This window comes from Dromaius novaehollandiae, chromosome 19, assembly GCF_036370855.1.
Source record: "Dromaius novaehollandiae isolate bDroNov1 chromosome 19, bDroNov1.hap1, whole genome shotgun sequence".
Classification (NCBI taxonomy): domain Eukaryota; kingdom Metazoa; phylum Chordata; class Aves; order Casuariiformes; family Dromaiidae; genus Dromaius; species Dromaius novaehollandiae.
In genome coordinates this window covers 10,081,735-10,093,014 of record NC_088116.1, presented here as the reverse complement: position 1 = coordinate 10,093,014, position 11,280 = coordinate 10,081,735, and the positions used below count along the sequence as shown (strand labels likewise).

Here is an 11,280-nt window from a genome sequence, read left to right as displayed (position 1 = left end):
GCATGCAAGAGACCTGCCATTTTCAGCAATAGAAACCATGTAAGTCCCGCAGCACTTGTGTGTGTCCAGCTCTTACCTGGAAAAATAAGGCGGAAATGCAGCTGCTATGTTTATTAATCAGCTGTTTGGCTGAATTAATAAAAACACTGAAAGCCTGTAAAAAGCACTGAAATACATAGATAAAGTGTCTTTTCTTTGTACAAATTATTTACATGTTAGCTCACAACTGTTTTCTCACAGTAACTGAAGCCCCGAAGCACTTTCTGTAGAAAGCTGGTAATTGGTGAACACCATAAAATCATTCAAAATACAAATGAGGGATTTAAAAAAAAGCCTATTGATCAAGAACGTCTCCAACAGGTTCTGGGAATCTTCAGCCCCCAGAAAAGCCAACGGAGCAGTGCTCACTTAGTTTCTCATGTTATAGTTAGGACATCTCAGAGTTGTTATGCTGTTGAATTAACACAGGGCCCTGGATTGCAGTCTGCTGAGTCTGCAGTTCCTCATGGCTTGCAGCTATTTTCAGAGCCATGTAAATTCCCCAGCAGAGTTTCCCACTCTGGCTCTGAGCCCCTTTTTGCACAGGAGCTGACAGAGATAAAGCATCTACTTGCTTGGTTTTGGGGGGGCTGAGGGCCTCACATGATCTTTCTCCTGGTGCTCTCCGTACAGCGATTCATGATGAGGTCTTTGCTGGGCCGGGGAGGAACAGCAGGTTGAGCCTTGGACCTGTTTTCTTCGTGTTCATTTTTCTCAACTGCAGGTAAAGCAGACATACAGATGGGTCAGAGCTCTGTACCACCCCATGCTTTCACGTCAAAGTTCAAAGACTTCTTATTTAAGGAACGTAAATCTTCCTGCCTCTTCCTTTCAGTCCCTGGCTTGGGATGCTCTCTGAAGGAGACAGACAAGCTTTCATTCCCCGCTTACTCGGGGCTCTGATGAGATGCTCAGCAGCAGTCAGTCAGCATCTGGGCTCAGCTGGCCTCATCCTGGGGGTCAGGGTGACAGCGTGGGCCCACCTCGGCCCCACCAGAGCCCTGTTTGGGTGAGGGCTCAGCACAAAGCGTGCCCTAGGAGCTGCCCTCTCTGGGTAGGTCGCCGATCCCCCAGTGTGGTTACCAGACATTGCTTTACGTGATTAGCGGGGCTTCTAGTCAAACCATTAACCTCACTAGCAGCATCGTTCATGCACCCACCTCCCTGTGGGTGCTTTGGTAACACAGTTAACATACACGATAATGATAACGGGGTGAGGTTAGGGATGCACAGAGGAAGGGGCAGGTCCTAAATGTGGGCTGACTTGCCAGGAACCACTGAGGGCAGGAGGGTCACCATTTTCTGCTCCTCCTTTGTCAGACTTATCCCCAGAGGTAAACAACCTCATCCAAATAGAAATACCTCCCTGCACATGCTTTCCCCACAGGAGAAGAGGTCTGGCCAGGCAAGATGTGACCTGTATGTGTAGACCTATGGTGTCATCTCCCCTCCTGTGATGAGAGCAGAGCCAAAGTACCCCCTGTGGAGACTGCCTGTGGCTGTAGGGACAGCCTAAGCCTTGGGGCGTAAAATGCAGAGGGATTTGCAGAAAAGGAGACTCACTGATAATGTTGGCCTTTTCCTTGAAATTGCCCTTCATATTTCTCCGGCTCTGGATATACTTCCTGCTGTTCCGCCTGTAGGTCTCCTGGCTGATTTGCTTCCGGCTCTGCTTGTGGATGCTTTTAGCATTTCGGATGGTGGATCTGCAGTGAGTCAGAAGTGAAACTTTCAATTTCCATTATTGCAGCTCTCAGTCCACACACTTTCTCATTCAGGATTTCCCCATCCCTACCACTCAGAGACCTGGTGCAGATGGAGGCAGCGCTTCCTCTTTTGACTCCCCATACCCTAACATCTGTTTCTCATTTTTGCTTGGCAGAAGGCAGCAGGTTAATGCCAGCCCTTGTGGGCAGCCACAGGTGAGATGTTATGTACAAAAGTGTTAGCAAGCAGCTGGAGCAGTGCTTTGGAAACAAATACTGGAGGGTGAAACCTGAGCACAAGCATGGAAAGTAATGATGGGGTTGCCAAGGTAGATCAGGCATAGCACTGAAAGGACGAGATAGGCCTGAGGTTTTCCAGCATCTGTACTGGCTGCAGCACACACATCCCTGGGCTGGCAGTGACCTCCCCTGACCTCCAAGGATCAGTCCCTGGGCTGGGGGGAACAGAGTTTGGGGACATGCTTCAATATGCAGCTCTTTGTGCAGTGTTGAGCACACAACAGAGAAACTACAGCAAGAAGTGAGAGCCCAAGATGCTATAAGGTGGCATGCTGCCACTGGGAAAGCCCCAGGCTGTGGGACTCTCCCCAGGCAGCCCGAGTGAGGCCACCACCTCGTTCTCACTATTAGAGCCTGAGAGAGGTGGTTTCTGCTGTCTGGCCCACGTCTTTCTGCTTGGCTCAGAGCCACCTGTAGCCCTTCGCTGAGCCCATCTGCCTTCAGCCTCTCCTCAGTTTCAACACGAAGCCATGCCCAATTTCATAGCAATGTGTCATGGCAGAGCTCTTTCCCACAGAGGCAGATCTCAACCCTGGCAACCGGGCTCAGCATTGGGGTGCTCTGAGCCCAGACTCACACCTCAGCCTCTCCTTGGCTAGTACCATCTGAGACTCCCTCCGTTTCTCCTACATGCTGCCATGACCGGTGCTATATAGACAACATTAACTGCTCTTCCCCATGGAGGAGGCAAATCCTCCTGTCCTTGAAACAGGCCACGTCACCTCCCCCAAGGGTATCAGTAAGCATCATTGCACTCAAATAGGTGGATTTATGTCATTTTACACTGGCTCACAATCAATCCATGCTGCAGCAGGGCTGGATTTTGAGAGATTTTGTAGCAAAGCTGCTGCATTTTGTTGTAGGGAAGAAAAGATACAGGCAAGCTCTGCCCTTCCTAGCAGTTGTCATTGCATCAGCATTAATGAGTTATTATTGCTTTTTATCTTTTTAATCAAAATAAAATCCCTTCCATTAGCTCAAATCCTCCCATCAGATTAGGCCATTTGGCAGCTCTGATTAGTCAGATCTCTCCTGGCTTCTCAAAGGTTCAGGGAATGCATTTAGGAAGAAAAACCCAGTTTGAAAATTAAACGAGATTAGCCCAGAAAAAGAACTTTGCAGAAGGACAAAGAGCAATACGGCTGACTGGAGGCCCTGTTGGAGGAAGGCCCGCACAGTCCTGCACCAAAGTGCTGAGCTGCCTCTCCTCGTAGAGAAGGCAGGGAACAGAGCTATTTTTGCTGGAATCCTGCAGGATCTGCTTCTTGGTCGTTCCTTCCTCTGCTCATGTCTCTCTTAGGCAGTTCTGTATTACCCAAATGAGCAAGGGATGTCTTAAGCCACTGTCTGGTTTCATTTCATCCCCCCTAAAAAAGAGCTTTCATCCTGTTCTCTCCCTCCCAAGGCTTTCCTACCTCCGAGGAGGGGCGCTTCGGTTCCTCAGCTCGCTCTTCATGGGGCCGTTCTCCTCCCCGGATTTCTGCAGGTACATGGAGGGGTAATAACCCGTGGCTTCATCCCTCCTGCAGCACAACACAAAGAGACATTGCTTGCAGTCACAGCTCTTTGATCACCTCCGCGTGTCCCAGGCAGGCTCCGTGATGCTGGGCGGGTTAGCTCTCATGACCATGATGTTGCTGGCAGGGATAGGGGCTTGCACTGTTCCCCCAGCCTGTCTCCTCGTGGCTCTCCCTGAAAGTCTGCTTTGAGTCCCAAAAGCAAGTTGGTAGCAGGACCAGACAGAGCAACAGCTCACATCATCAGGGCCTCATTGGCTTCTATTGTCTCCCCTGGGGGTTTCACTGGGCTTCTCAAGCATAGCTCAGGGCACTCTTGCCAGACGGCCGCTGCTTGCCAAGGAGTTCTCCCCAGCCTCTGTCCCAGCGTGTCCCCTCTGCAGTCCCACCCTTCTGCATTCAAGTCAGCAGCTTTCTCCACTTCCCTGCTCAGCCCCACAGCAGGTTGTACGTTGGGCTCCTGCTTTCAGTCACTGCCTAACCCCAGCACACCTGCAAATGCTGTGAAACCCTTCCCGTGCCACTTGTGGGCACAGGCTGGGCTGGGAGGAATCACCTGGGTTTGTAGCTGCTGCTTGTCCCTGCTGTGAATGTGCAACCTGTGACTCTCCAGAGCACAAATGCAGTGGGGTTCCCCTAGGGAAAGTCGAAGTCTGCAAGCAAAGGCTGGGATGGAAGATGATGTTTTGCAAAGCAAAACATGCCAGAATACTTAGAGGTACACAAAATAATAGATACATTTTTTCAACTGACTCGTTCTTGGATATATCTGAACCACTGGTAGAGGAAGCACCAGCCACAAAGTCTAACATTTAGCAAAGCCACAAGACTGCTAGAAGCAGTTCTGCAAATAGAAGTGTGGGCAGCGGCACCAAACAGTCCACGTATTTCACAGCCCAGCTGTGGGGAATGACCGGTTTGTCCCTTCCCTCTCGCCAAATCCCATTTCTCTGATTATTTTTGGCATCTCTCACCTGATGACCCACCAGCCATCGAGTAGCTTGTGGATGACTTCTATAGTATCACCCTCCTTGAGAGTCAGCTCGTCCTCCTCAACGGCTGTGTAGCTTTTCTGGACAACGTAGAGCTCACCTGTGCACACAAAATCGGGACAGCTTGACGGGTGGGCTGTGTGTTACCTCCACGCGGTGCTGCCCCCACTGATGGGACTCAGCCTTTCCAGTCACTGAGGAGGGGATGCACCAGAGCATCCACCCCAAATTTTATGCAAGACCGGAGTGCTTCAAGTCTCCGAGTTTGGATTCAGATTTCCCTCAGCTTTGTCTATGCCTGTGGCTCAGTTCAGGCCCCTTCAGCACCTCACCAGTAGAGAGCTAGTTAGTGCAAATAGTGGAAGTACCATCTATCTGTGCTGAAGAGTGTGTTTATAATTCAGGTCGTCAAATGAGGAACAAGGAAGTGTTGTGTTAATAGAGTCTGTTACACTGTTTTGAAAACCACAAAGATGAAGCCATGAAAACAGTAAGCATGAGTATGCAAGAGCCTTTTTCTGTTCTGTGCAACAGGGACCCACTATCATGGTGGGATGACGCAGAGGGTGGATAACAAGAGTACAGAAGCTGAGCGCTAGAAAAACCCTGCGCCTCCGCTCGGATGCTGCACTTGGCTCATTCGCTGATGCAGCAACACAACATGCAGCCAGCTAGCTCAAGACACCCACTGGCTGGAGCTGAAATGAAGATGTGCCTCTACGATGAAACAAAACAAGCATCTAATGCTGAGCTGCAGGTCACAGGAAGCTCCTGAGGTTGAGAGTGAGGCACCAAACCATTAGATTTCTCCCTTCTGGCAGCTCCTACAGCAATATCTCCATGCCCAACAGTCCTGCCCCAGACTGTCCGACTGGAGATGCTGCAGTGAATCACCTTTGCAGGTTTGGGGGGGAGTTGTGTGGAGGGAGTGACTCCAGGCTGTGACTAGCTGGAGCTCTCGTGGGTATTCTGATTACCTGAACATCTTACCTTCATAGTTGGGATCCTGCTCTTCAGATTCATCAGGACCGTCTATCGGCTCCAGATAGGCAGCTGGGACCCAGCCCCGCTTATTCTTTAACTGACAGAACCACCAGCCTGTAATGAAAGCAGCCGTGGGCAACAACCCAGTCAGTACCTCCTGCTGATGGGCCCCACGGTGCCCACATTGAACCAGCGAGGAGCCTGTGTCCAGGCCTCAGATGGGGGGAGAAAGAGGTGCAGAGGGTCCAGCTGAGGGAGATGTGTGGAGCGCACAGTGAGCAGCCAGCCAGCCTCTCTTTAACCCTCCGTAGGGTGCGATTCACCTCAGCTAACTGAACACCATCTATTCACCTCTGAGTGAGTCATCTCCACATTCTGGGGGGCAGAGGGAACCTGGTGTGAGTCGCATGGGAACGCACGTCTCCTTCCACTAACTACAGAGAGAGTTTAGAAGATATCTCCCAGGGAGATGTCTGCCCTGTGACTGTCCCCAGCGAGGCCGGCTAATCCCTCCTGCAGGCTAGACAGCCACAGATGCTCCCTGCCAGCATCCCGACGGAGACACGGCTTACTTCACCCACCAGCAAGGGCAGGAAGTCAGGCACGACCGGCATGAAGCAAAACTAAAATCACTGGCTTCGCCCTTACCCTCCACCCCGGGCTCTTCCCATTGCTCCTAGGCTGCGTCAGCAAGAGCAGAGGGGATGGTGTGCAAAGCAAACAACATAGTGGCGTGGACGAGTGCAGAAGCAGGCTACAAAGCCACCCCAGTCTGGCTGTGGGTTCAGGTGCTTCCGTGCAGGTGAGAAGGAGCTGGTATTTCCCTGGCTCTGTCCCCCGCAAGGCAGCGCAGGAGCAGGCGTAGGTGTGCCCACCAGCCGGAGGAGAAGGCGCAGGGAGCGGATCTCTATTTATGTATGTAACCAGGCAGTGCTCGGTTCGTACTGTTTCCTCCTAAGCAGGAAACCTCACATGCTGAGGCATGCGAGGAAGTTGCTGGGTTTTCTAGGATTGCCTCATAGCCTTCTTGGCCAGAATGCGCTGTCATGTGAACCCATGTGAATGTGAAGAGTGCCCCAGCGGGATGGGAAGCTGTGCGAATCTTGTTGCTGTTGATATCTGCTCTGAGCTTCTCCTCTCCGTCGGGAGACCCCACACAACGCAGCCTGCCACCTAACACCCCTTAACCCCTGCACCAGCGTCACTCCCTGGGGGTGCCGCAGCCCCACACTGGGAGCAGAGCGGCATTGCGCCAGGCATTCAAACGCCGGGTGGGAGGTAATGCTCGTCCCAGCTGGAATGCAGTCCAGGCCGGGGCTGACCCTCAGCGCTGCAGTTTGAGGGGACTCTCCAGAACGACAGACACATACCACTCTCGCTCTTCTCCACGACGTCCACCATCTCCCCAGACTTTAGAGCCATCTCGGACCTGGAGCTCTTCTCGTAGTCGGCTATCACTCGGTACGTTTGCAGGACGATGGGACCTGTGATGTCTGTGGGGGATAAGCGAGAGACATTCCTTTACCTGGCACCCCAGGGCAGAAATACCCTTTTCCAGCCAGGCCAAAAGCAACTTCCACAGCAGTGTAAGGCACTTTCCCATCTTCTTCTGGGCCCAAGCAAGTTGGATCCCGAGTTGTGGACTCAGTTGCCCCCAGGATGTGGTTTCCTCCCAGCTGTAGCATTGGCATAGGCAAGGCTGTTTTTTTGCCCCTCGCACTGCTCGATCAGGGGACCTGCCTGGGGACAGCCCTCCTCCCGTTCAGCACTGCCCTGTCCTCCCTGGAGATGCCTCTCTCCTTGCTGGGCTTTGCTGCTGTGGAGGGAGCCACATGCTCGCTGAACCACGGGCACTCGCTCACACCCCTCGGAGGCCTCTTACCGGTGGAATTTTTCTTGGAGTCCTTTGGCAGGAGGAACACCTCGGGCTTCTTGATCCTAAATAGGTCAGAGCAAAGTCAGTGCGGTGCAACACACCCTTCCCTGCTGGCAGCAGGTTCCCCTCCCCGCTTGCTGCAGGCTCCCGGGAGGCCGATAAGGGGTGCAGGTGCCCTAGAGGTGCCCTCGGTGCTGTCGGTGCAGGGAGCACGTTGCCGAGGGGAGCAGGGTGCTGGAAGCCAGCAGTGCCGCCAACCATGGGCTGTGTGGCTGCAAAGCCCTGTGCCACGGCGTCACACTCACGCTCCCTACAGCTCAGTCTCACTTTCCAGACGAGCAGGCACTTCTTACCCCAACCTGACCGGATCATTTGCTTTACATGTCCTCCCCACCACCGGGCCACCTCCAGGCAGCCCCAGCAGCAGGGGCGGTACAGGGCACAGCAGGCCCCACGGCACGGTGTCCCAGCACCCTGTGAGCCCCCGCCACGCCAGAGAGCTGCTCCCCGCCACGCCAGAGAGCTGCTCCCCGCCAGCGCCTGCTCCCTGCCTGCTCCTCCGCCCCGACGCGGCAGGCAGGGCAGGGTTTCAGACGTTTCAAGTGACTGGAAACAGTGGTACAGGCTGCAAATGCTCAGACCACCTCTGCAGAGAGCGCTGCTGTAGTCCGTGCTCTCGCTGTAGCTGCATGCTGCTGCTGCGGAGAATCTGCTCCCTCTCTGCGGCGTCCGGACCGCGCGCAGGAGCCCTCTGCCTCCCTGCACAGCTGAGGGCCAGCAGCGGCAGCTACGTGGGCAGGGGCCTCTGAGGAATTTCCCCCCAAAGCGGTGGTGCTGGGGAGCTGCCTGTACTCACTGGCTGTCCGTGACGGGGCTCATGTCATCAGGCCTGACCTTGAAGAAGTTCACCACTTGCAGGCACCGGGAGATCTTGTGCGGCAGGTTCACCAGGCTGTAGCAGTACTCGGCCAGCGTGCCCTGCCTGTTCTGTGTCGTCCGCTGGCCGTCGAACCACTTGGGGGCTGGAAAAGAGAGGAAAGGAGTCAAAAAAAGCAGACAGGGAGACTTGTTTTTACATCGTCCTGAAAAAAAGCAGATTTGGCTGTGGAGCCACATGGCACTGGATAAGGCGAAGGTCCCCAGGAGCAGAGCGGAGCCTCCCCCATCGCCGAGCCGGCACTCGCCCTGGGCTGTGGCAGGCTTGCGTAGGAAAAGGGCTGGTGCTGAAAATGCTCCCTGCACGGCCACAGCCATTTTGCAGAAGTGCTGCAGCTGCAGCCTGGGGTTCCTCATTTTGCCGGCGCGGCCGAGGCGGCGAGGGCGACACGCAGCCCGGAGCGGGCGTCGCGGGCGGAGCGGAGGAAGGCAGCAGACGGACGGCGGCTCGGTGTAGCTGGGCTCGTGCGAAGCTCATCCCCTCCAACCCTCAGCCCTGGCAGGGGCCGTGCCGGCTCCCAGGGAGAGACCAGCTGAGCCCTGTTTCCGTTCCCCGTAGCGCCCACATCCACACTCAGAGCAGCCGCTTTGGCCACCGCGCCGCAGCAGCGGGTGCCGGTGGCTCCCCGGGCCTCCGCTGCGTCTCCACGACGAAGCCTCGCTCGCTTGCTCGCACGTGCGGCAAGGAGCCGGTGCCAGAGCTGCTGCCGTGGGGCCGGCAGCCACCCACGGTCGCGGCACAGCTGTGAGGGGGCGGCCGCCGCAGCGCCCTTCCCGGTTCCTACGTGGGCCGTCAGCCCGGCAGGGCCGAGGCTCGCCCGCCTCGGGGAGAGGCCCCGGCCGTGACACGCCGCCGTCCCGGCCGCCTGCTTACCGGGCAGGTGAGGGATGATCCGGTTCTCGGGGTTGATGTCGCCGGACTCGATGGGGAACATCTCCTTCAGCGCTTTCTGCGGGGCAGAGCCGGGCGCGGCGGTGAGGATGGGCCCCGCGATGTGTCCCGGGACGCCCGGCTTCACCCTGCTCCCGCCACCCGGGGAGAACCATCCCGGGGGAGCACAGGGCCCCCAGCCCCCCTTCCAGGGCCGCCAGCCCCGGCCCCCCAGGCAATGGGCACCCCGAGCCTCTGCCATGCTTTGCCCCCCGCCAGCCCGTCGCCCAGGCGCCCCATCTGTCCCCGTTGCTCACGTGGAACTCGTAGATCTCGGTGAATCGGCGGTAGACGAGCTTCTCGGAGAGGTCGTTCCACTTCACCAGGAACATGTAGACCTGGCGGCAAGGCAGAGGTCAGGACGGCGACGGGCGGCAGCACGTGTCTGTGCTCGGCTGGCAGGTGTCCACTGGCCCCCACGCCCACCCGGGACCCCCCTGCAGCAGCCCAGGCACCCGGCGCCTTGCACGTCCCCCTCCAAGGACAGCGTCTTCAGCAGCAAATCACCCTGCCGTTCTCTTACACAGCATTCAATATATTTTTGCGTATCAAAATTGTAGAAAACAATCCCCATTTATCATCCTGCTTAAAATATTGTTATTGCATTAGTTCTCATTGGAGAATTGGAAGATTCGTCGCCATTAAAATGTTCTTTAGGAAGTTTCCATTTGAGAGAAACGGCTTGTTTTTCTAGAGCCTCCCTGCAGCAAGAGCAGCTCCGTTACCGAGAGTGAGCCGGGAGCTAAGGGAGGCTCAGCAGGGATGGGGAGACAGAAACACTTGCGCTGATGGGAATCAAGGAGGGAAGAGCCATGAGCAGCCCTTTCCAAGCCTGCGAAGTAACCAAGAGCTTGCAGAGGAGGCACCCAAAATCTCCCCCCCAAATCTTGTGTGTTCAGGCCGGAATGGACATTTTGCCCTCCAGCTGCCTCCAGCTCAAGCCGTCAGTCATGACCCCCCTCTCCCCGCAAGAAAGGGATGCTCTTAGCCCCTTGGCCACATATATATAAAGAAATACGTTGGCTGGAAGATGTCTGCCGCCAGCCAGTCCTCTCCGATCAGCTCGTCCGACGGTCACTGGCTACTTACATAATGTTGGCTGGGGAAAAACCTCTTCTCGTAGCCCAGCAGCTCTATGTGCCTGATGAACGCGTCCCCCATAGCTGCTCCTGGCCGCGGTGCCCGGCCCTGACCGCGCTGCTGTGCCGCTCGCTGCTCGCCCGGCCGCCTCCGCGTCTCCTCTCTGCCTTTGCATCATTCTGCTTTTCTTTTAAAGCCCCCTGAAAAGGGGAAGTCTCACCGCAATCATGCCTGCAATTTTTTACCCGCTGTGGTTTGTATTGACCGGGTGTTTCCCGCTCAGAGTCTCCAGGCCCGGCCCCTTTGGCGGCTTCGCGCTGCCTCCGGCCCCGGGGGCTGCGTGGGGCGGCGGAGCGGCCGAGAAGGGGCCACCTGGGCTGCCGCGAGCAGCTCGGCGCGAGGTGGGTGCGGCAGATCCTCCCTGCCCGCTCCTCGGCAGCCCGAGGCTGCATCCGCAGTGGCTTCGAGCACGGCAGCGCTGGCCGGGCTGCTCGGGGGCAGAAACCGGCCCGTGAAATCAGGGGACCGACATGGGGCATCAGGCCAAGCGCATCCCAGCCTGCGGGTCCACTGGTGGGCCCGAGCGCTTGCAGCGAGTCCCCCGCTGCTTTTCCGCCTGCCTGGCTTTGCACCGTGGCCGTAACCGCCTGATCCTACCTCTCACAGTCAGTTTCCCGCAGAAACACCTCTAGGACTTTAAAGCCATCTGTATCCGCTGAGATATCATTAAAGCTCACCTGTTTCAACACCACTTCTGACAGGAAAGCGCAAGGCTCGTTTCTCAACCCCGGCAGCAGCGTTATTAGCGACATCCACAACAGTACAATTTTCGGCCCTCTGTGGCGTTTCGCCGCCCAGCGCGAGAGCCGGCCGTGGGCGCAGCCGGGTGCCCTCGCCCCGGGTGCAGCGGGAAGGCGCC

At 56.2% G+C, this 11,280-nt stretch overlaps 1 protein-coding gene across 1 annotated transcript; it reads right to left on the bottom strand.

Moving 5' to 3' along the window:
• Window positions 1-107: 107 nt before the first annotated feature.
• On the bottom strand, window positions 108-10,697 carry NCF1 (neutrophil cytosolic factor 1). The gene is made up of 11 exons (XM_026107248.2): window positions 10,371-10,697; window positions 9,539-9,619; window positions 9,225-9,300; window positions 8,271-8,436; window positions 7,421-7,476; window positions 6,909-7,031; window positions 5,545-5,652; window positions 4,537-4,654; window positions 3,461-3,568; window positions 1,603-1,745; window positions 108-757 (listed from the first exon to the last, which is right to left on the bottom strand). Exons 1-11 carry the CDS (start codon window positions 10,440-10,442, stop codon window positions 639-641), a joined length of 1,170 nt encoding a protein of 389 aa, XP_025963033.1. The 5' UTR covers window positions 10,443-10,697; the 3' UTR covers window positions 108-638.
• Window positions 10,698-11,280: the final 583 nt, after the last annotated feature.